At 42.0% G+C, this 23,637-nt stretch overlaps 2 protein-coding genes and 1 non-coding gene across 4 annotated transcripts; 2 read left to right on the plus strand and 1 right to left on the minus strand.

Moving 5' to 3' along the window:
- Nucleotides 1-3,433: 3,433 nt before the first annotated feature.
- Nucleotides 3,434-9,087, minus strand: LOC115141765 (beta-crystallin B3-like). Its single transcript, XM_029680943.2, has 6 exons — nucleotides 8,976-9,087; nucleotides 7,837-7,910; nucleotides 7,573-7,691; nucleotides 4,593-4,725; nucleotides 4,281-4,423; nucleotides 3,434-4,169 (listed from the first exon to the last, which is right to left on the minus strand). The coding sequence occupies exons 1-6, from the start codon at nucleotides 9,070-9,072 to the stop codon at nucleotides 4,001-4,003; spliced, it is 735 nt and encodes a 244-aa protein (XP_029536803.1). The 5' UTR covers nucleotides 9,073-9,087; the 3' UTR covers nucleotides 3,434-4,000.
- A 1,443-nt stretch (nucleotides 9,088-10,530) lies between these two features.
- Nucleotides 10,531-10,585, plus strand: LOC115142289 (U7 small nuclear RNA). The gene has a single exon (XR_003865495.1). It is a non-coding gene; the product is annotated as a U7 small nuclear RNA (small nuclear RNA).
- Nucleotides 10,586-12,727: 2,142 nt separating this feature from the next.
- On the plus strand, nucleotides 12,728-16,726 carry LOC115141766 (beta-crystallin A1-2-like). 2 transcript variants are annotated; one of them, XM_029680944.2, is made up of 6 exons: nucleotides 12,728-12,827; nucleotides 13,671-13,734; nucleotides 13,955-14,073; nucleotides 14,432-14,573; nucleotides 15,058-15,200; nucleotides 16,281-16,726. In XM_029680944.2, exons 2-6 carry the CDS (start codon nucleotides 13,696-13,698, stop codon nucleotides 16,426-16,428), a joined length of 591 nt encoding a protein of 196 aa, XP_029536804.1. In that variant the 5' UTR covers nucleotides 12,728-12,827; nucleotides 13,671-13,695; the 3' UTR covers nucleotides 16,429-16,726. The 2 variants fall into 2 exon arrangements, with proteins under 2 accessions (XP_029536804.1, XP_029536805.1); XM_029680945.2 differs by having other exon boundaries at nucleotides 12,740-12,818.
- The last annotated feature ends 6,911 nt before the right edge of the window (nucleotides 16,727-23,637 follow it).

Below are 23,637 nucleotides of genomic sequence, written 5' to 3' on the forward strand. Positions count from 1 at the left end.
AGCATCATAAGCCGTTCATGCAAATACATATCAACTCAATTGAGAGCAAGATATTCTCACAAGCTGAATGCTTTCACCCTGCATGCATGTCTGCTGTGGCCAACCAGCACATGGACATGCGCTCCCGCATTGAACAGCCTATGACTAATATATTTGTTACTGTAACTTCCAATCGATTTATGACATGATCATTACACGATTCCCAGAAACTGTAAAAACGGTCACTTAGCCAGTGTAGGTTGTCAAGCAGTTTGTCCCTTTTTCATTGGATCACATCCATTACTATCCACATGTGCATATCCATTTTACATGTTTGAAGGTGAACTATTGCAGTTATTTATAATATCTACAGAAATCAACTATTCAGACAGCTTTTTGGGCACATTCTTACCATAATGAATAATGTGAATAATGTAACATCCTTATATATCAGGCTCATGTGGTTGTGTATTCTACATCACCATGAATTGTCCAGTAAGAAGCCATTAAGTTGTTTTTGTAGCCATATTGGAAAAGGGCTTCTGTGGGGTTAGTGAGGGAATTCTGTGATGGCCATATATGTACAAATCTTTGTAAAACCCTGTTCTAGCTGTATGTGTGCAAGTTGGTGCCTCTATCACCAAAGTTACAATCCTAAAACACACACTACCGGAGAAAAGTTTTACAACACCTACTGATTCAAGGGCTTTTATTTATTTTTTAAAATTATTTTCTACATTGTAGAATAATAGTGAAGACATCAAGACTATGAAATAACACATATGGAATCATGTAGTAACCAAAAAAAGTGTTAAACAAATCAAAATATATTTGATATTTTATATTCTTCAAATAGCAACCCTTTGCCTTGATGATAGCTTTGCACACTCTTGACATTCTCTCAACCAGCTTCATGAGTTAGTCACCCGGAATGCATTTCAATTAACAGGTGTGTCATGTTAAAAGTTCATTTGTGGAATTTATTTCCTTCTTAAATGCGTTTGAGCCAATCAGAGTTGTGTTGTGACAAGGAAGGCGTGGTATACAGAAGATAACCCAATTTGGTAAAAGACCAAGTCCATATTATGGTAAGAACAGCTCAAATAAGCAAAGAGAAACGACAGTCCATCATTACTTTAAGACATGAAGGTCAGTCAATACGGAACATTTCAAGAACTTTGAAAGTTTCTTCAAGTGCAGTCGCAAAAACCATCAAGCGCTATGATGAAACTGGCTCTCACGAGGACTGCCACAAGAAAGGAAGACCCAGAGTTACCTCTGCTGCAGAGGATGAGTTCATTAGCGTTACCAGCCTCAGAAATTGCAGCCCAAATAAATGCTTCACAGAGTTCAAGTAATAGACACATCTCAACATCAACTGTTCAGAGGAGACTGTGTGAATCACTCCTTCATGGTTTAATTGCTGCAAAGAAACCACTACTAAAGAACACCAATAACAAGAAGAGACTTGCTTGGGCTAGGAAACACAAGCAATGGACATTAAATCAGTGGAAATGTGTCCTTTGGTCTGATGAGTCCAAATTGGAGATTTTTGGTTCCAACCGACCGTGTCTTTGTGAGACGTGGTGTGGGTGAACAGATGATCTCCGCATGTGTATTCCCCACCGAGAAGCATGGAGGAGGAGGTGCTATGGTGTTGGGGTGCTTTGCTGGTGACACTGCACTCCACAGCATTCTGCAGCAATACGCCCTCCCATCTGGTTTGGGCTTAGTGAGACTATCATTTGTTTTTCAACAGGACAATGACACAACACACCTTCAGACTGTGTAATGGTTATTTTACCAAGAAGGAGAGTGATGGAGTGCTGCATCAGATGACCTGGCCTTCACAATCCCCCGACCTCAACCAAATTGAGATGGTTTGGGATGAGTCAGACCGCAGAGTGAAGGAAAATCAGCCAACAAGTGCTCAGCATATGTGCTATCTCCTTCAAGACTGTTGGAAAAGCATTCCAGGTGAAGCTGGTTGAGAGAATGCTTACAGTGTGCAAAGCTGTCATCAAGGAAAATGGTGGCTACTTTGAAGAATCTGAAATATAAAATATATTTTGATTTGTTTAACACTGTTTTGGTTACTACATGATTCCATATGTGTTATTTCATAGTTTTGATGTCTTCATTATTATTCTACCATGTAGAAAACAGTAAAAATAAAGAAGAACCCTTGAATGAGTAGGTGTTCTAAACTTTTGACCTGTAGTGTAGCTGCCCCATTTCATGGAATTCTATGGCGAAGCTTCCAAGATTCTAATGTCAATGGCACAATATAGGCAATATTTAAACAATAGTTGCAGCTGATTCTTTCAAAGTTGGTTATATTATATATAATTTGAATGGTAATTTCATGGCCTTTCAGAACCACTTGTCAAACAAAGTTTGAAATGTATCAGGGTTCCTGTTTTAAAGCCATTTATACAGGTAATTCATTCTGATATGTACCCTAGAGGTCAGGGGTCAAATTTCTGTTGACCTGAACTTTCTGAAAATGTGTCTGATGGATAACTGTGAATAAGCATTCCAATTATATATGATTAAAGGGTATAAGCGAGAAATAACTTGTTGTATACTTACATTGTTCGTCATATGGTAAATTCCCAATGGGAAAACTCATGGACTATTTGTCTGATTGCATGAACATGACATGGTTACAATTTGTCGCTGTTGAAGTTGATGTAGGATTGCCTTTGTGAGGATATCTATATTGAGTACAATAATTGTTTGAATGTTCAGCATAGTTTAGATTAAAATGTGGGACAAACACCACAGACGATCATAAAACACACAAGAGAACAAAAAGTCAAACAAGCAACTTGACATGAGCCACTGACTGCATGTCCAGCACTGAGGTTAGGAAGCTTTATCAATTTCACTTTGTTTTTTTTATTGGAAAGTTTATTTCCAGATGCCAGCATCCCTGAGAAATATATAGTGTATATAACAACACTCCTCTGCAACCCCATCATTAAGAGGGGGAGGGGTCTCCCAAAAGGTTGGCATGTCTAGAAAAACACTACCAGGTAGTCTACAGCAGCCTGTCTCCCAATCATACCCCCTAGCTCACTTCCTCCTTCAGACAGCCTCACTGCTTTAAACTGAGTCTGTTACCCTAGACTGAGTGGGTCGTGAGCATAGCGTCACTGCCCTGGATAGAGTGGGTCATTGGAAAGCTTCACTGCCCTCGACCGAGTGGGTCATGGGCATAGCTTTGAAGCCTTGAAGGTAGAATGTCATTAGGGACATTATGGTTGAGGTGGAATCCCTAGACTAGATGGTGGCCATGGGGAGAGTACATTGGTAAACAGTGTCTCCCTGTGGATGATTGAGCTCACTGTAGGGCACGGACAGAGCGCAGAGCTGGCAGCTGTCCATGGTAGTTTAGGGACTGGCTTGAGTGGAGTCCCTAGTATCTCTACTCTCTAAAATCATTCACAGATTGCAGGAGGGTGGAGCATTGTAATGAACAGGCTTATTCGGCATCATTTGGTATATAGCTAAGAAACAAGTAAGTAATATGTATAAAATCAATGGGTTTGCAGATATGGAAACAAATTAGTGAACACAAACTAATGAAGCTATATAACTTCTTAAAATCTTTGTTAACTAATTCCCTTTCCCCCATTAAAATCCCCATCATAAATCTTCTCATGCTATAATTCTATCAGGTCTTGGAACAGAGAGTACAGCTATCAGTTTCACCAGTATTATTATATTCAGGCATTGTGGAAGTCAGCTGCAGGTGAACTGCAGTAACAACCTTTTCCCAGTAGGTGGCAATGTCTTCATTCAGCGATTGTGCAATACAGTACACACACCCTGAATGTTACAACTAGTAAGTGATTGAGGTGGAGCCAGTGATGTTATGTCATTAGCTGTTAGCTTATGTTGGCTATGTGGAGATCCAAGATGGAACTCCAGACTCTGGAATGGTTAGCTCCAGGGCTAGCCAGACCCCTTCCCATCTGTCTTGCTGGCCCACAACCCGTCGCCTGCCTGGCCCCATCTAGACGGTCCACTCAAAGCAGCCTCTGCGATGTGTCTGCATGTCCCTCACTCTACGGATGGACTGGATCCGAGGATGGTGGGCGCCCCACTCGTTCCAATGCTTGAAGACGCCGCACTCGAACACGTACTGGTAGCCACGGTAACCGGGGTACTGATAGCCAACCCAACTGTCACCCAGGGAGATGGATGGAGAAAATGAGAGCGAGTTAATGGAAGTTAACAACGCCTTAAATCAAATGGATGGGTAGATTGATTGATAAGTTAACGTGTCAACTCACGTTCCACCAGTGACCTGGATGCTGGCCACACGGTCCTGGAAGCCATAGGACCACAGACTCGGGATATCCTCATCACAAACTTCCATCTTACGGCCCTCAAAGTTATTACACTCAAATAGGCATATCTTGTGATCCTGGGTGTCCTGTAGGTATAGAGGGACAGAGAGAGTGATGTCAGCAATAGAGTTTACCCACTTATTCAGCCACAGCCCCCAGATGAGGAGGGGAAGCCACATAGACTAGATTATTGATGTAGTGATGTAGTGATGGATGGATGGATGGATGGATGGATTAATGAATGGATAGACTCACCATGCGAACAGGCCTGACGGACATGAAGCGGTCACACCTATAGCTGTTGCTCCAGGTATCCCAGCGGGGGTACTCTCCCTTCTCCAGCATGAACATTTCTCCGCTCAGGTTCTGCTGCTCATAGCCCACCCAGCTGTATGGGGACATTATAAAAGTGTTACAGCACAACTATAACACACTTATACTGAATTAACACAACTCTCTCATAAACATGATCAGAAGCCTTAAGGCCTTAAGGCTAGGGATAGCTAAGTGATCAGAAGCCTTAAGGCTAGGGATAGCTAAGTGATTAGAAGCCTTAAGGCTAGGGATAGCTAAGTGATTAGAAGCCTTAAGGCTAGGGATAGCTAAGTGATCAGAAGCCTTAAGGCTAGGGATAGCTAAGTGATTAGAAGCCTTAAGGCTAGGGATAGCTAAGTGATCAGAAGCCTTGAGGCTAGGTACAGCTAAGTGATCAGAAGCCTTAAGGCTAGGTACAGCTAAGTGATTAGAAGCCTTAAGGCTAGGGATAGCTAAGTGATCAGAAGCCTTAAGGCTAGGGATAGCTAAGTGATCAGAAGCCTTAAGGCTAGGGATAGCTAAGTGATCAGAAGCCTTAAGGCTAGGGATAGCTAAGTGATCAGAAGCCTTAAGGCTAGGTACAGCTAAGTGATTAGAAGCCTTAAGGCTAGGGATAGCTAAGTGATCAGAAGCCTTAAGGCTAGGGATAGCTAAGTGATTAGAAGCCTTAAGGCTAGGTACAGCTAAGTGATCAGAAGCCTTAAGGCTAGGGATAGCTAAGTGATTAGAAGCCTTAAGGCTAGGGATAGCTAAGTGATCAGAAGCCTTAAGGCTAGGGATAGCTAAGTGATTAGAAGCCTTAAGGCTAGGGATAGCTAAGTGATTAGAAGCCTTAAGGCTAGGGATAGCTAAGTGATCAGAAGCCTTGAGGCTAGGTACAGCTAAGTGATCAGAAGCCTTAAGGCTAGGTACAGCTAAGTGATTAGAAGCCTTAAGGCTAGGTACAGCTAAGTGATTAGAAGCCTTAAGGCTAGGTACAGCTAAGTGATCAGAAGCCTTAAGGCTAGGTACAGCTAAGTGATTAGAAGCCTTAAGGCTAGGGATAGCTAAGTGATTTCAAGGTTCTTAGGCGACATCATGTTAGATGTCACATGTTCATTGCAAAAGTCATGATTCACTGGAGATCGCATGTTGTAAATTAACAATGTTTCAGGTGTTTCATTGGACTAAGATAACTTTAATAGTAGTTGTAGGTTTTATTGGTTTCTCACAGTCATAGACTGAATTGTCAACCAATTTACAATCATAACATCAATCACATATAATTATCAAATAGTAAAATCCTAAACTTGCAAAACACTTAATATATTAAAATCTTAAAATGTGCAATATACTGTATACAAAACAACAATACTACAACAACAAGGTTCAGTTGGCAGCTTTACAAAAGGCATCTTTAGAGTTCTTTGGAAGGCATTTCTAAGGCCCCTGGGCTATATGGTGTGTGCATTGATCAGTTTAGTGAAGTATTGAATGGGAGAGTCCTGATAGTGGCCTGTGCGTGTCATGGGAGTGTTCAGTTTGTGGCTGTTGCGGGTTGCCCATCCAGTAATCTGCTATCTGGTAGGGGGGACAAGGTCTGCAAACTGGGAATTCTGCAGGGATTTAGCAAATGTCCGGCAGATCAGCTCCCATCTTCTGTCCAAGGATATGATTCTGAGGGTTTCGAGGTAGCTGGTGTGCAACCCGCTAAGAATGATTCTGAGGGTTTGGAGGTAGCTGGTGTACAACCCGCTAAAAATGCAAGCTTTCTTCTGGACACGCTCCAGCTAACAACTTTACTCTAAGTTCTCAAATAATACACTACATGACCAAAAGTATATGGACACCTGCTCACTGAAAATCTCATTCCAAAATAATGGGCATTAACATGGAGTTGGTCCCCCCTTTGCTGGTATAACAGCCTCCACTCTTCTGGGAAGGCTTTCCATTAGATGTTGGAACATTGCTGTGGGGACTTGCTTCCATTCAGCCACAAGAGCATTAGTGAGGTTACTGAAACAGGAAAGGGCCTTCCCCAAACTGTTGGCACACAGTTGGAAGCACAGAATCGTCTAGAATGTCATTGTATGCCGTAGCATTAAGATTTCCTTTCACTGGAACTAAGGGGCTTAGCTTGAAATATGAAAAACAGCCCCAGACCATTATTCCTTCTCCACCAAACTTTACAGTTGGCACAATGCATTCGGGCAGGTAGTGTTCTCCTGGCATCCACCAAACCCAGATTTGTCCGTTGGACTGTCAGATGGTGAAGAGTGATTAATCACTCCAGAAAACACATTTCCACTGCTCCAGTCAAATGGTGGCGAGCTTTACACCACTCCAGCTGATGCTTGGCATTGCACATGGTGATCTTATGCTTGTGCGGTTCCTCGGCCATGGAAACCCATTTCTTGAATCTCCCAACAAAAAGTTATTGTGCTGATGTTGCTTCCCGAGGCAGTTTGGAACTCGGTAGTGAGTGTTGCAACCGAGGACAGTCCATTTTTAATCGCAACGCACTTCATTTTGTGTGGTAGGCCACACAGCTTTGAGATTGTGTGGCCTACCACTTCGCGGCGGAGTTGTTATTGCTCCTAGATGTTTCCCCTTCAAAATAACAGCACTTACAGTTGACCGGGGCAGCTTTAGCAGGGCAGAAATTTGATGAACAGACTTGTTGGAAAGGTGGCATCCTATGACGGTGCCATGTTGAATGTCACTGAGCTCTTCAGTAAGGCCATTCTACTGCCAATGTTTGTTTATGGAGATTGCATGGCGGTGTCCTCGATTTTATATACCTGTCAGCAACGGGTGTGGCTGAAATAGTCAAATACACTAATTTGAAGTGGTGTCCAAATACTTTTGTATATATAGTGTATGAATCCCACAGAATAATTTCTATCTTCTATGTAAACAGATGCAGTTAGGCATGACGTACGGTCCACACTCCACCCTGATGGAGCCGATCTTCTCGAAGCCCTTCTCACACAGGTTACGGCACTCAGTGATGCACTCCATCATACGACCCTGGAAGTTCTCAAACTCAAACAGGTACATCTGAAAAGATAGACAATATCACAGCATGGATATTTACTGTAATAAGTTATAATATAACACTGTTAATTATTTGATATGGTTATCAGTATCTTGGCTAGAGATTGCATTATTAGAGTAGTTTGTAAAAGAAAATGTGAAGACCTACTTTGTGGGCACGCAGTCCCATGGCTGGGTGGCTCCCAATGCTGCCCTGGGCTCCAGAGTGGGACATGGTCGAATCTGTGGCCGAACAGGAAGAGATTGAGAGAAATAAAGAGGGAGAGAGGTTAAAGCCAAGCCTCTTGGAAAAACAACTTCATTTGACATCCATATTGTGACACTCATTTTGGTCATTTGGCAGACACCCTTATCCAGAGAAACTTACATGAGCAATTAGTGTTAAGTGCTTTGCTCAAGGGAACATCAACAGATTTTTCACATAGTTGGCTCAGAGATTCAAACCAGCAAACATTCAGTTAATGGCACAATGCCCTTAAACACTAAGCTACTTGCAACCCACCCCCAGCTGTGTATCTATTCAACAGGCCCCCGGCCCCCTAGCGTCATATATCTGTACAGCTGAATAGATATCAATGAGAGATTGCAAAGAAGAATGTTTCCTACAAGAGAAAAAAATACCAACCAAATTTCAATATTTGTCTTTTGACAAAAATCCATATTAAAACGCACTTCTCCACCCAAACTGTTAATACGAACATAATCTACTTTTATCTTGTCACTCAAGTATTTAATCTATACTGGTTTAGAGGATTTTTGTCTCTCATTATCTCTACTCCAAAACACATTTTGATGTTAAAGCCTGTTCTAAGAGACTTGCCTGCACAATTTACCCCCACTAAATATTATATCTATTCCGTAAATAGCAATTGCTCTGTGAAAAAATACAAAATACAAAATACAAAATCTCCAAAGATCCTTTTTAAACAACTTGTTCAAGCATACTTTTCTTACAATTACTAAATTCAGTGGCACTGAGCACACTTTCATCTGTCAGATGCAGGGAGGCTTGTCATGTCGTATTACTGAGCTGAAAGGAGATCACAATCAAACATGGCCTCGCATCTCACTGACTGCCATTTCCCCATTAAATGAACCACAGAACAGACAGAATGTCAAAGTATTGCAAAACATCGCTCTCTTGATATAAGATAGAGTGTATCCCAGAGTTAATTGAAGTAAAACACTTTTTGACAGTTCCTTATTTAGGTCAAGGGATGAAGAGACCCCACCTTTGCCCCCCCATCTCTCTCACTCACAACCCCCTTCCCTGAGCGTGAATCTCACCAAGTGGCTGCTTGTCAGGTACAAGGGAGGAATGGACATCCAGATGGATAAGCCTAAGAGTTAGAATCAGGCCCCCAGAGTAGGGATATATATACATTTACATCCCCACGCCGACTATTGGGCCGGGATCCCACCTCGTCATTGGATGAGTGGGGTTCTCTTTAGGTGCGGAGGGCGGGTCAGGGGTCATGTATGCTGATCTCCACTGAGCCGTGCTGAGTCGGCTGCTCGCTTTGTTGTCCTGCGCTACTGTGGGGTCCTGGACACACAGCCACCATCATCAGCAGAATGTACCCAACTACTTACTTTCTCTCTCTCTCTCTCTCTCTCTCTCTCTCTCTCTCTCTCTCTCTCTCTTTCTCTCTCTCTCTCTCTCTCTTTCTCTCTCTCTCTCTCTCTCTCTCTCTCTCTCTCTCTCTCTCTCTCTCTCTCTGAGCAAGCAATGTGCTGACCTATTGTGTGTAGAACCGGCATGCAGGGAGGCAGGCACGCATGCACACACACACACACACACACACACACACACACACAAACACAAACACACAAACAGTTCATTGATAATGATGCTTAATATACTCTAAGAGTCTAAGCCGTTGGGGGGCGGGGACGCATTGAATAACACATTCATAAATCGGAATAAAGACAGTAAAACATTTATCATAGGATAAGGTTTTGAAGTGTCCGTCCTATATCTAGGAGACATAATATATATATATATATATATATATATATATAACTTTTATTTTATATATATATATATATATATTTGTTTTTTTTGGAACAAAACTACCTCTGTACTTCCATTCATTTGTATGGGTTACCTTCAGACGTCATATTAGTTTCTAGCCCAAACGGTTCGATTTTCGGGATGTCTCATGGTCTGACAAACACGGCTGTAGGTCGACCACCTTCCACCGCAGATGTGGATGCGCTGGATTGAGATGAAGCCCATACGGTTCAACTCTACCATTGAAATCGTGATGGTGCCTCTATGTCACCAAAAGTGAGCTGTTCAGTATGAAATACTCTCCCTTCTAGATGTGCTGGGTTGTACCACCTCAAGGCTTACTATAAAAGCAGATGACAGCGTGCCTTATTTGGCAACGTCTTGGTAAGCAACCTGGTCTCAGAGCATTTTGTATTATTCTGTACGTAAATCCAAGACATTCCATTTAGTATTTAGTTATATTTCGTATGGTATGTATTAATTTGTGGACGTCCATCACCCATTTCATATGATATGTTACGAATTACAATTCATATTATATGTGATGAATATGCAAAGCATACAATATGTTACGAATTCGCAAAACGTGTGATATGTTAAGAATTCTAGCTAGGTGGCTAACATTAGCTAGCTGCTAACGTTAGCTAGGCTAGGGGTTAGGGTTAAGGTTAGGATTAAGTTTAGGAGTTAGGTTAAAGGGTTACGTTTAGGGTTAGGAGAATTTATGAACAAATCCCCCCACCCACAACTTCTCACCTGAATGCATTTTGATTTAATTTGAAGGTGTTTGGCAAAGGATGAAATTGTGGTTGAGAGTTACCCTTTAAGGAACATTTTCTCTTTTAGTATTTCTCCAGTAGGTTTCCTCAAGGAGAAAGCCTGCACTTCCATGTTAAAGATAATAAAACAAAAACACTACAGTAAATACTACAGTAATGTCTGCAAAAATACTACAGTAAATACCATAGTATATTACAGTCATCAAAAACACTACAGTAAATACTACAGTATACTACAATCTTCAAAAACACTACATTCATTTTTTTTTTACTACAGTATTCACTCTACTGTTTTGTTAGCAAAAACACTACAGTTGTCACACCTGCTCCCGCTCCCCCTCTCTGGCGCTCGAGGGCGCCAGGTTGCCCTTCATTACACACACCTGTCACCATCGTTATGCGCATTAGCGCTACATTGGACTCACATGTACTCCATCACGGTTTTGATTGCCTCCCCTATATCTGTCTGTTCCTCAGTTTCATCCCCGTGTCAGCATTATTGTCGTTATGTTTCCCTTGTCCAAACGCTGTCCTTGATTCGTTTCATGTCCGCTATTCATTACATGTTCACAACCTGTACTTGCTTCTCATCTTCCAGCGTCTGTCCTCACAGAATGCTGACACCATATTGGAAGCATCAGGGTTTTTTTTTGTTTTGTTTGGCGACGTCGGGTCTGGGTCCCGCGGCCAAAGGAACCAGGGATGCATCAGCTGGCTCGTCAGACTTCCATGCCTCAGCCGGCTCGTCGGGCTCCCACGCCTTATCCGGCTCGACGGGCTTCCATGCCTCAGCCGGTTCGTTCGGCTCCCACGCCACGGCCGGCCTGTCAGGCTCGCCCAGGTGGGGGCCCCTGGGGGGGGGTACTGTCACGCCTGCTCCCACTCCCCCTCTCTGGCACATGGTTTTGATTGCCTTCCCTATGTCTGTCTGTTCCTCAGTTTCATCCCCGTGTCAGCATTATTTTTGTTATGTTTCCCTTGTCCAGATGCTGTCCTTGTTTCGTTTCATATCCGATATTCATTGAATGTTCACTCCCTGTACTTGCTTCTCATCTCCCAGCGTCTGTCCTCACAACAGTGAATGGAGCCAGAAGCATACCATCCTGCATCCGACTTTTGGCTTGCCTCTCAAGCAAAACAGCGTTGATCCTGGATGGGTGACCAGATGTTGCTGGAAGAGATGTTGGAGGGCGAGTAGGAGACAGTCTTTCTTCTGGTCAAAAAATAAAATAAAAATTCCAATGCCCCAGGGCAGTGATTGGGGACATTGCCCTGTGTAGAGTGCTTTCTTTCGAATGGGACGTTAAATGGATGTTCTGACTCTCTGTGGTCACTAAAGATCCCATGGCACTTATTGTAAGAGTAGGGGTGTTAACCCTGGTGTTCTGGTTAAATTCTCAATCTGGCCCTCAAACCATCATGGCCACCTAATCATCCCCAGCTTCCAATTGGCTCATTCATCCCCCCTCCTCTCCCCTGTAACTTATTTTCCCCAGGTTGTTTCTGTAGATGAGGATGTGTTCAAAGTCAACTTACCTGGTAAAAAAAATACTGCAGGAAAGTCAGCAAAAACACTGAAGTGAATACTGTAGTATTTATACCATAGTATACTATAGTCTTTTTTTTATTTGGGAAGGGCTTCTGAAGAGCGCTGTCAGTGAGTATGAAATTCTTGGTTCACTGGAGATCTTGTTAGTTTGTTGAGCACACTTGTTTTCTTTAATTCTAAATCTTAATATCACTCATCATGAGAGTGTAAGTGTAAGTCATAGGTGCCTCAGAACATCTGATATATAGCTGACATTTTTTCATGTGTTTTTATTGATGGATGATTTTAATCTGATGGTTATGTTCACAGCATTACAATAACAGTATGTTCAATATTGACCAAAACACATTTTTAAATGGTTAGATTTTTGGTACATCCTCCTTCTGTCTCCCTATCTTTTTCCTCAACATCATATACATGAACTACTGCAAGCATGTCGTGGGTTAGGGGCTGGGCTATGACCAGGGCAGGGCTGGGCCAGGACTGGGTGTAGTCTATGTCTGTATAATCATGGGGTCCGGACAGTTGTCCAGGGGCTTGTGCTAATCGGCACTGGGCACGGTGCCCTGCGTCCAGACCAGTACACCAACACACCGTGGCTTTAGAGAGCCTAAAGCCCTGTGGCTCAGTATGGAACAATGGAGGGCCCAGTAATGTGCTGACTCCTAGCCCGTCCTGCAGGCCTGGGCTCCATTCACCACCACTGTGTATAAATAGGCCCGTTTACTCAGGGGTCAGGACATCGTTTTGTGGAGCCCCCCGTGAGCACTACACAGCTATTTTTTGGGGTAGGTCAGGTAAGCCCTCCATCTTTAGACCGTTCAGCCTATAGCCTTTTGCCAGCATTGTTGTCCATTTACATTGTCCATTGTCCTGTTGTTTCCTTTACTGTTTTCTGCTGAGTCTTGGGAATGTATAGAAAGGGTCATATGCTCACAAACACATAGGAAACACATACATACTCTAAATGGACACACCAATCGTCATCACTGTCAACATCATGCATCACACTAGAATGCTACTGTATGTATGCTGTGACGCCATCAACAGCATAGTTTACATTACACACTCAGAGTGTAACAATTGCATGACTTACAGGCACATGATACAATGGTTCACCATGTAGAATTTATAGCAACTAATAAAGCACAACATCATTATCACATGTCATTCAGAAATGTGGATGGATGCTTTGCATTGTACTACTTTGTTTGTGGTATTACATACCAACGCTAGATACCAGACCTATGTATTGAAGAGGAGTTTCAGTATTATACTATGGTATTTGCACTTCTCGATTGGTATCTGTGTCCTGCTTTCTATCAACGCTCTGGCTTTAGCTAGCTGTTTTTGTGGTGTGCCTCTCCTCCCTCACCCTTATGTGCATTGTATTATCATCAGCAAAAGCACAGGGCAGTGCTTTGTTTGGGTTTGTCTCTAGCATAGTCTATAGTCCCTACCACATGAGCATAACCATAACATTAATATATTTGGGCATTAGCTGCTGGGCACAGACTGATGCAAGAGCTCGAGCTGACTGGAGATGAGGCTCATGGTGGTTTAGTCATGTCAGCCCTGGTCTCCCTGTAAGACCAAACAGAAATGTGACTCTGCATGACTGTGTGCTTTCTGCACTGCAGGTCCATTTTTACTGAGATATCAAACATGGCGCTGACTACTCCTAACCCAATGGGACCATGGAAGGTGAGTCAATGTTGTGTATACCATGTTTCCACAGCAATTGAACTACGTTCCGCAACCTTTCACATTTTCATAAAAAGTCTTAAGAGGAGGAAAAAGGACATCTTTGCACACAGCAGTGCGTTCTCTAGCAGAGACACACTGGTTGTGTTAAAAACACATTTGAAAAAACATCAATAATGGTTTGGAAAATCGCAAATATGCACTATATCCTCTGTTCTAGATCACAGTCTACGACCAGGAGAACTTCCAGGGAAAGCGTATGGAGTTCACTGCTTCCTGCCAGAACATCATGGAGTGTGGCGCGGACAACATTCGCTCACTGAAGGTCGAGTGTGGAGCGTAAGTCAGCCAGCCCCCCAAAATACAAAAGACATCTACATACTGAAGGATATTTATCTCCCTGACAGGTTACACGTTATCCTTCAGGGGCCAGGGGACTATTGCTCAGGCAACCATTTCTAAGGGATACTGATAGACATATACTGTATCATGGACAAACACAATTTAATAAGAAAACATGACAAAGTCTTGCCCCACCCTTGCATCTATCCACATGAACATCTGTCTGTCTGTCTGTCTGTACCATTTGTCTCTCTATCCTCTCTATGTCTCTCTGTCACTCTTTGTCTCTCTATCTATCTATCTATCTATCTATCTATCTATCTATCTATCTATCTATCTCTCTCTGTATGTGTAGCTGGGTTGGGTACGAGCACTCCAGCTTCTCTGGGCAGCAGTTTGTGTTGGAGCGTGGAGAGTACCCTCGCTGGGAGTCCTGGAGCGGCAGCAACGCCTACCACATTGAGAGGTTGATGTCCTTCCGCCCAGTCTGCTCTGCCGTGAGTGTACTAGTCAAGCCTACTTCCTGTTCCTGCCGGACCAGGCCAGACAGACAGACACTCTCTTCTGTGGGCTACGTTCCAATATTAATTGAAGAATTCCGCTTAGAATGCCCAATACATTGATTAATTCACATAATATGCTAGTACAGATAATGGAAAACAGGCCTGATATTGGCACAGAAGCCAGGGTTCTGGTCTCTGTCCATGTCTCTGGCTCTTGTTACTGACACTGACAGAGTCTGGCTCTACTCACTGTTACTGACACTGTCATTATTACATTTAACAGATACAAGTAGCTATCCTTGGTAGCCTCTACCAGCGTTATTGAAAGCACCAAATAACAAAGTGAATAAACCACTGTTTTATAAAGATTTCCTACTTTCCCTCATAATTCTACACAGTATATATTTTGTAAATAGTTCTGAGAGAAACAGGTTAAATGTAACATGAAATTTCCCACTCCTCTCTCTGAACTGCATAGAACCATAAGGAGTCCAAGATTGTGGTGTTTGAAAGGGAGAACTTCATTGGCAAGCAGTGGGAGATGAACGATGACTACCCCTCCCTGCAGGCCATGGGCTGGGGCAACAACGAGATCGGATCCATGCAGGTCCAGAGTGGAGCGTAAGTAGCAGGAGTAGAAACCCTGACTTCCTTTTTCACACTACAGAAGACTACGCTCATAACAATCAGAAATAGAGGAATCAGTTGTGTCTAGTGGTCAGGAGACAAACTGCTAAAAACGTGTAATGTGCAGTAAGAACAAAATTCATTGTAATAACTATATAATTAAAATCTATTTTAATAACTAGATCAACTTTGAGAGGATAATCCTTTCTGTCATTGATCATAATAGAACTAAGCGAAAAACAATTTCAGGCCTGAAATGATGAATTATCTAAATTAGTTCCAGTGACCTTACTGACCTCTGCCAAATGTGTTAAAGGAACACTATGGTGAACATTTAGAAAGAAATAGCTATTATATGGTGTCCCTGGATATTATACAGAGGACTAACATGCACTGTAGAGGCTAAAACTCTTTCTGATCTACAAGTGTCTAGACTCTAGAGCAGGGATGGACAACTTTGATGGGGGTGGGGGCCACAAACAAAATCGGAACACCATCATGAGGGACTATAGTGGCAGGGGGTTTTGCATACCCACATCCATACCCACACTTTTAGTCAGACCTGGCCCTTAGCGAAATTTTGTTGCCCCCCCCCAGCTTGCGAGCAAAACATTTTTAGCAGCCTCCTCTTGACAGCGAAGACAAACGTTTTTCAGTTAATTTCCTGCAATTCTACTAATTTTGCCATTGGCAATTGGCTGAGAGAAAAATTTGCCGTTTTTAATATGATATCTGATGATCAAAGGGAGACCACCGGTCGGTAATTCGACCATGATTACTGCAACTTTATATAGCTGGCAGCTAGAATAACTTACCTATCTAAGATCATGTTAGCTGACAGGTGCTAATTGAGTGACTGTCAGTGACTGACATAACAAGAGAAAAACTGCTGAAATTGCACCAAGTTTTGAAATTACACCTTCAGTATTTCTTAGATTTTTTTGTGGAACTTGATCTGCGGCCGTACAAAAGTGGCCGCCATTTGCCCACCCTTGCTCTACAGAGTAAGGGCTCGGGCTTGTTTCTTGGTATTTTATCACTTCACCCTCTTCCTCTCTCCCTCTCCCCCATTAGCTGGGTATGCTACCAGTTCCCCGGTTACCGTGGCTACCAGTACATCATGGAGTGCGACCGTCATGGCGGAGAGTACAAACACTACAGGGAGTGGGGCTCCCACGCTCAGACCTTCCAGGTCCAGTCTCTGCGTCGCATCCAGCAGTGAGAGCTTCCACAGTCCTGTCAGACCTCCAAGACCAACGCTTCCTGACGCTTCTGGTGCTCCACAGCGACAAACATGTTTACAGCACTTTTGTTTTTTTCCATCACTTAAAGAATAAAAACAAGAGAAGAAGATACGCCCCACAGCAAGCGGAGCAAGCGGAGAGAAGGGTCTCGGGTGGTGTGGTGGTACGACTCAGGCTTTGATGCTGTTCTTCAGTGTTGTCACAGGGAATTCATAGCCACAGTGATCAATAAAGAGAGAATGAGCAACAAAAATAAACAGCGATACAAGAGTGTTATTAACCTGCTCAAGTGTCTTTACTCTTTTCACTGTCTTTTGTCTCTACTCTCCACTTGCATCTTTTCTTCGCAGTCTCAGCCTTTTCCTCTGTAGGCTACTACTTTGTAATGAAGGCTTCACTATCTGTAATAGAGGTTAGAAGAGTTGATTATGTCAATATGCACCTGCCTACCATATAAAAGGGCTATAATCTACTGGTTCACGTTCAGCATCAGGTTTTCCGGTCACTATAAACTGGGGTCAAATTGGCAGTGGTGTAAAGTACTTAAGAAAAAATACTTTAAAGTACTACATACGTCGTTTTTTTGGGTATCTGTACTTTACTATTTATATTTCTTACAACTTTTACGTTTACTCCACTACATTCCTAAAGAAAATAATGTACTTTCTACTCCATACATTTTCCCTGACACCCAAAAGTACTCGTTACATTTTGAATGCTTAGCATTAAGTAAAAGTCTAAAAGTATTTGGTTTTAAATATACTTAAGTATCAAAAGTAAACATAATTGCTAAAATATTCTTAAGTATCAAAGGTAAAAGTAAAAGTATATATGTTTTCAAATTCCTTATTTAAAGCAAACCAGGTGGCATAATTTTCTTGTTTTTAAATTCACAGATAGCCAGGGGCACGCTCCAACACTCAGACATAATTTACAAATGAAGCATGTGTTTAGTGAGTCCGCTAGATCAGAGGCAGTAGGGATGACCAGGGATGTTCTCTTCATAAGTGTGTGAATTCTTCTGTCCCGCTAACCAGACGTGTTCCATAGCGAAGGTCTGTGTGTGTTTATGTATGCTAGACTGTGTACACATCTATAACACTCTCTATCAGACACAGAAAGTTGAGAGGTCATTGCAAGAGACTGGAGTAGGGGAATGCAATTGAGGGAATGACAAGCAACGGAGGAATTCTGATTGGAGAAAATAAAGCTTTTGAGAGTGTGATAGGCTGTCCATCAGTCCTGCTGCTTGTGACCTTTGAATGAGTAGGTGTGTGCAAACTTTTGACTGGTACAGTATGTGGCTCACTTTTCGGCTTCCTCCTTTTTTTGTTCTGATTACGGCCATTGGGATAACAGATCTGAGCATCGGTGAGGCTTGTCAGAACCAACACTAATGGTGCTTTCAAGACAACTGGGATCTCTGAAAAAAAACGAGGTTAAATCATGAGGTCAGTGATCTCCAGGTCTGAAAGTCAGAGCCATATAAAAATGCCAGAGTTTCCGACTTGGAATTCCGAGTTGGATGACTGTTCAAAACTGTTTTTTTCCCAGTCTGAGCTTGTTTTTTTCCAGAGTGCCCAGTTGTCTTGAACAGACTGAAATCGTAATTCAGAGATTTCCAAGTTGCCAGTTGTTTTGAACGTGACATCAGTTCCTATTTGTTTTTAACCTGGCATAATGCCACGGTCAAGTGCTAGTTGAAACTAGGAAACAGACATTTCCAACTTGTTAACTGTTTGAACTCGGCACATGAATAACTATCACTAGTTAGCAAGTCGGACATTTCTGCGTTTCATGTTCCACTTCCAAAACAACTGGGAACACCAGTCATTTTAATAATGTTTACATATCTTGCATTACTCAGCTCATATTTATACACTGTATTCTATACTATTCTACTGTATCTTAGTCTTCGATTTGACTACATAGATGTGCGTGTATTGGGTATATGTTGTGAAATTGTTAGATATTACCTGTCAGATATTACTGCACTTTCGGGGCTAGAAACACAAGCATTTCACTACACCCACAATAACATGGAAAGATATCTTTACTCATTGTGTATTTATTATTACCTGTTTTTACTTATTGATTATATCTCTATTTTCTTTCTCTCTGCATTGGGAAGGGCCCGTAAGCATTTAAGCATGTGACGAAATTTAAATCGAAACTGTATTGGCCACTCAGGAATATTCACTGTCTTCATGGTAAGCAACTCCAGTGTAGGTTTGGCCTTGTGTTGTAAGTTATTGTCCTGCTGAAAGGTGAATTCCTCTCTCCCAGTGTCTGGTGTAAAGCATCAGAAGCAGGCTTAGCGCCATCCCATTTCTTTTTACCCTGAAAAACTCCCAAGTCTTTGCCATTAACAAGCATACCCACACCATGATGCAGCCACCGCCATGCTTGAAAATAAGTTGTCAGTTACTCACATGTGCTGTGTTGGATTTGACACAAACATAAGGCTTTGCATTTAGATCAAAAAGTATATTATATTTTTGCATATACAGGATGCATGTTTTGGAATAGTTTTATCCTGTATATTTGTATTCTTCTTTTCACTCTGTCATTTAAGTCATTATTAATAATCATCACAATGGCAGACCGAAAGGAGGGTGGTGTGGCAGGTGCTGCTTCTCCTCCAGATGCTGTTACAGTGCATTTGGGAAGTTTTAAGATCCCTTGACTTTTTCCACATTTTGTTACGTTACGTTCATATTATAAAAAGGATTAAGTAGTTATTTTTATTCATCAATCTACACACAATACCCCATAATAACAAAGCAAAAACAGGTTCAGATTTTTTTTGCAAATGTATAAAAAAAAAATTTAAAAACACATTTACGTAAATATTCAGACCCTCTACTTAGTATTTTGTTGAAACACCTTTGGCAGCGATTACAGCCTCAAGTCTTCATGGGTTTGACGCTACAAGTTTGGCACACCTGTATTTGGGGAGTTTCTCCCATTCTTCTCTGCAGATCCTCTCGAGCTCTGTCAGGTTGGATGGGGAGCGTTGCTGCACAGCTATTTTCAGGTCTCTCCAGAGATGTTCGATCGGGTTCAAGTCCGGGCTCTGGCTGGGCCACTCAAGGACATTCAGAGACTTGTCCCGGAGCCAGTCCTGCGTCGTCTTGGCTGTATGCTTAGAGTCATTGTTGGAAGGTGAACCTTCACCCCAGTCTGAGGTCCTGAGCGCTCTGGAGCAGGTTTTCATCAAGGATCTCTCTGTTTAGCTCCATTCATCTATCCCTCAATCCTGACTTGTCTCCCAGTCCCTGCTACTGAAAAACATCCCCACAGCATGATGTTGCCACTACCATGCTTCACCGTAGGGATGGTGCCAGGTTTCCTCCAGACGTAACACTTGTCATTCAGGCCAAATAGTTGAATCTTGGTTTCATCAGACCAGAGAATCTTGTTTCTGTCATGTGCCTTTTACTGAGGAGTGGCTTCCGACTGGCCACTCTACCATAAAGGCCTGATTGGTGGAGTGCTGCAGAGATGGTTGTCCTTCTGGAAAGTTCTCCCATCTCCACAGAGGAACTCTGGAGTTCTGTCAGAGTGACCATCGGGTTCTTGGTCACCTCCCTGAGCAAGGCCCTTCTCCCCCGATTGCTCAGTTTGGCCTGGCGGCCAGGTCTTGGAGGAGTATTGGTGGTTACAAACTTCTTCCAATTAAGAATGATGGAGGCCACTGTGTTCTTGGGGACCTTCAATGCTGCTGAAATGTTTTGCTACCCTTCCCCAGATCTGTGCCTCGACACAATCCGGTCTCTGAGCTCTACGGACAATTCCTTAGACCTCATGGCTTGGGTTCTGCTCTGACATGCACTGTCAACTGTGAGACCTTATATATATATATATAGATGTGTGCCTTTCCAAATCATGTCCAATCAATTTAATTTACCACAGGTGGACTCCAATCAAGTTGTAGAAACATCTCAAGGATGATTAATGAAAACAGGATGCACCTGAGCTCAATTTCAATTTCAGTCTCATAGCAAAGGGTCTGAATACTTATGTAAATAAGAGATATGTTTTTATTTGTAATACATTTACAAAAAATTCGGAACCTGTTTTCCCTTTGTAGTTATGGGGTATTGTGTGTAGATTGATGAGGGAAAAAATGTATTTAATCCATTTTAGAATAAGGCTGTAATGTAACAAAATGTGGAAAAGGTCAAGGGGTCTGAATACTTTCCGAATGCACTGTATGTGCATGCAAAGAGCAGACAAGCTGTACAAAAACTCACTACTGTAATGGTCCATTTTACAAAGTGGCTCAGTGACTCATGTTTGCATCTCAATGTGAGAAAAACTGTATGCAAGTATGCTCTCTGTGAGTGCTTCCCATGTCTTGCACCACCTATCACACCTTCACATAAAATATAAAGACATGGCTAAAGGACAATCAGACTTGTGAACATAATCCCTAGCTGTGTATTGTCACTTTCCATGTTATCTGTTGTCTGTAGCTTGTGAGGTGTGGAAACACTTTGTTGCCTTTATGTATTTAGTTTTGTTGCTTTTTGTGCTATTTCTCTGTCTGCGTGCTACGTGTTGCTTGTCCTACGTTGCTCTGCATGTGCTCACTGCTTATTGTTTGTCTGTATTGTTGTTGTAATTGTTTTTAATAACATGCCCAGGGACTGAGGTTGAAAATTAGTCGGACTGCTAAAACCGACACTTTTACTAAAATGTTGATTAATGTAATTTAAAAATGAAAATAAACTCAAACTCATTGTGGAGTTACTACAATGTTATTGTTACCCATCTACCAATTTCTACCTTCTTTATTAGGATTTTGAAAAGCTCACTGGGCTTTGTTGTTGGATCTGTGCTATAAATGTAATACTTGACTGAGGGACCTTTGTCACGTTCTGACCTTTATTTCCTTTGTTTTGTATTTATTTAGTATGGTCAGGGCGTGAGTTGGGTGGGCAGTCTATGTTTGTTTTTCTATGTTTCGGCCTAGTATGGTTCTCAATCAGAGGCAGGTGTCATTAGTTGTCTCTGATTGAGAATCATACTTAGGTAGCCTGGGTTTCACTGTGTGTTTGTGGGTGATTGTTCCTGTCTCTGTGTTTTGCACCAGATAGGGCTGTTTTTGGTTTTCCACGTTTATTGTTTTGTAGTGTTCATGTTTATCTTTTTTTATTAAACATGAATCAATATAACCACGCTGCGTTTTGGTCCGCCTCTACTTCACCACAGGAAAACCCTGACAACCTTACAGATGTTGTATGTATGGGGGACAGAACAGAGGTTAGTCCTAAAAAAAAAAATGTCAACCCCTATTGTTTCACACGGAGTGAGTCCATGGAGCTTATTATGTGATTTGTAAGCCACATTTTACTTCTGAACTAATTTAGGGTTGCCTAAAGAAAGGGAGTGAATAGTTATGAAACAGCAATTGTTTTATTTCACTTTTATTAATTTGTATAAATTTGTTTTCACTTTGACATTGAGTATTTTGTGTAGCTCAATGACAAAAAAAATCACAATTAAATCCATTTCAAAACCACTTTGTAACGCAACACAATGTGGAAAAAAATCCAAAGGGGTGAATACTTATGATACCCACTATATGTGGCCTCACGTACGGACATTTCTGAAGCCCTGGTTGCTCCAGCTCTACATGAGGTGTTATTCGAAGTAGGGTTGTTTTCCTAAAAGCCAGATAAGGTACCCTGTATTCACAGGCCTAGCAGCTTTGTGTTTGTAGCTTTTGTCTGGATTCTGGAATGAATCATTTCTTTACTGGCGAATGAGAACAGGGCTGGTTGAGCAACGCAATAGGTCTAAGTAGGTTTAATGCTACAGACATTCATACAAACAGACAGAGAACTACATATGGGCTGGTAGTATGATGAGGCCAATTCTGTGGAATTTCTATGTTTATTATTTTGTTCGGATAATCCGTTCCCATTTGTGTTGTGAGTCTTGTAGTGGGTTTGGTAGAAAGCCGGAGCCCTCTTATGATTATCAAAATTAGTCAATTATCTACCCGGGCTATGAAGTTAATGTACAAAATCTCCCTGGGAGGCTATTGGACAATAGGCCTAACTGTGTTTTGTTATGCATTATGGCTATATTTTTACCAGCATTGGAAAATGTATCAATTGAAGCTAAATCAAGTTGAGTGTTTGAAAGAACCCAGAAAGTGTTTGAAAGAACCCAGAACTGGTTTACACTCACACGTTTCGGAATCAGAATGTCCAAAAACCTACAAACCACTACAAGGGCTTATAACAGTAGTGTTACATGAATTCCTGTTCTCCTACCTCTCTGTCCACTACCACTTCAAAGCCTGTGGTTGTAAGTTAAAAGAAGTAGGCCTAACAGGCCTAGTGTATTTGCATGTAACCCCAGACCACCTCTATCTCCTTCCCTTCTTATATTATTACCTGTGAAAGCTGGGGGCTTTGCCCGGGGCTTGGTTCAGGTCAGGTTATGGGCCCCGAGGTTACCGAAGAACAGAGGAGGGTGTGTCACTATCACGCTGTGTGTGTACAGTGCTGTACAAAGGTTTGACCCCTTTCTAATTTTCTCTACTTTTTCATATTTTTAATACTGCATGTTATCAGATCTTCAACCAAAACCTAATATTAGATAAAGGGAACCTGAGTTTACAAATAACAAAAAAATGGATACTTATTTATTTAAGTTATGCAACACCCAATTCCCATGTGGAAATAGTGGTTGCCCCCTTAAACTTAATAGCTGGTTGTTCCACCTTTAGCTGCAATGACTGCAACCAAATGCTTCTTGTAGTTTTTGATCGGTCGATTACATCTCTGTGGAGGAATTTTGGAAAGGGGTCAAACCTTTTTACAGCACTGTACACACACAGCGTGATAGTGACACACCCTCCTCTGTTCTTCGCTAACCTCGATGGCCTGACATTCTCCTGTAGAATTCTCTGATACAGAGCAGAAATCATGGTTACTTCAATTAAGGCAAGTCGTCCCGGTCCTGAGGCAGCAAAGCATCTCCAAACCATCACACTACCATCATGCTTGACCATTGGTATGAGGCTCTTTCGCAAGGCATAATGTGACCCAAGTCATCCAAAAAGTTGACTCAAGTTTGCCAAAAAAAGCACCTGGATGATCAACAAGACTCTTGGAAGAATTCTCTATGGCAAGAACATGATTCAAAAGTATAACTTTTTGGATGACATG

Source organism: Oncorhynchus nerka, linkage group LG14, assembly GCF_034236695.1.
Source record: "Oncorhynchus nerka isolate Pitt River linkage group LG14, Oner_Uvic_2.0, whole genome shotgun sequence".
In the NCBI taxonomy this organism is placed as follows: Eukaryota; Metazoa; Chordata; class Actinopteri; order Salmoniformes; family Salmonidae; genus Oncorhynchus; species Oncorhynchus nerka.

Coding starts and splice junctions, on each gene's coding strand:
- LOC115141765 (XM_029680943.2), bottom strand. CDS start 9,072: ATGTATATATATCCCTACTCTGGGGGCCTGATTCTAACTCTTAGGCTT. Junction 7,692..7,836: donor TGGGACTGCGTGCCCACAAA/GTAGGTCTTCAC, acceptor CTATCTTTTCAG/ATGTACCTGTTTGAGTTTGA. Junction 4,170..4,280: donor ATCCAGGTCACTGGTGGAAC/GTGAGTTGACAC, acceptor CCTGGGTGACAG/TTGGGTTGGCTATCAGTACC.
- LOC115141766 (XM_029680944.2), top strand. CDS start 13,696: ATGGCGCTGACTACTCCTAACCCAATGGGACCATGGAAG. Junction 14,574..15,057: donor TCCGCCCAGTCTGCTCTGCC/GTGAGTGTACTA, acceptor TGAACTGCATAG/AACCATAAGGAGTCCAAGAT. Junction 15,201..16,280: donor ATGCAGGTCCAGAGTGGAGC/GTAAGTAGCAGG, acceptor CTCCCCCATTAG/CTGGGTATGCTACCAGTTCC.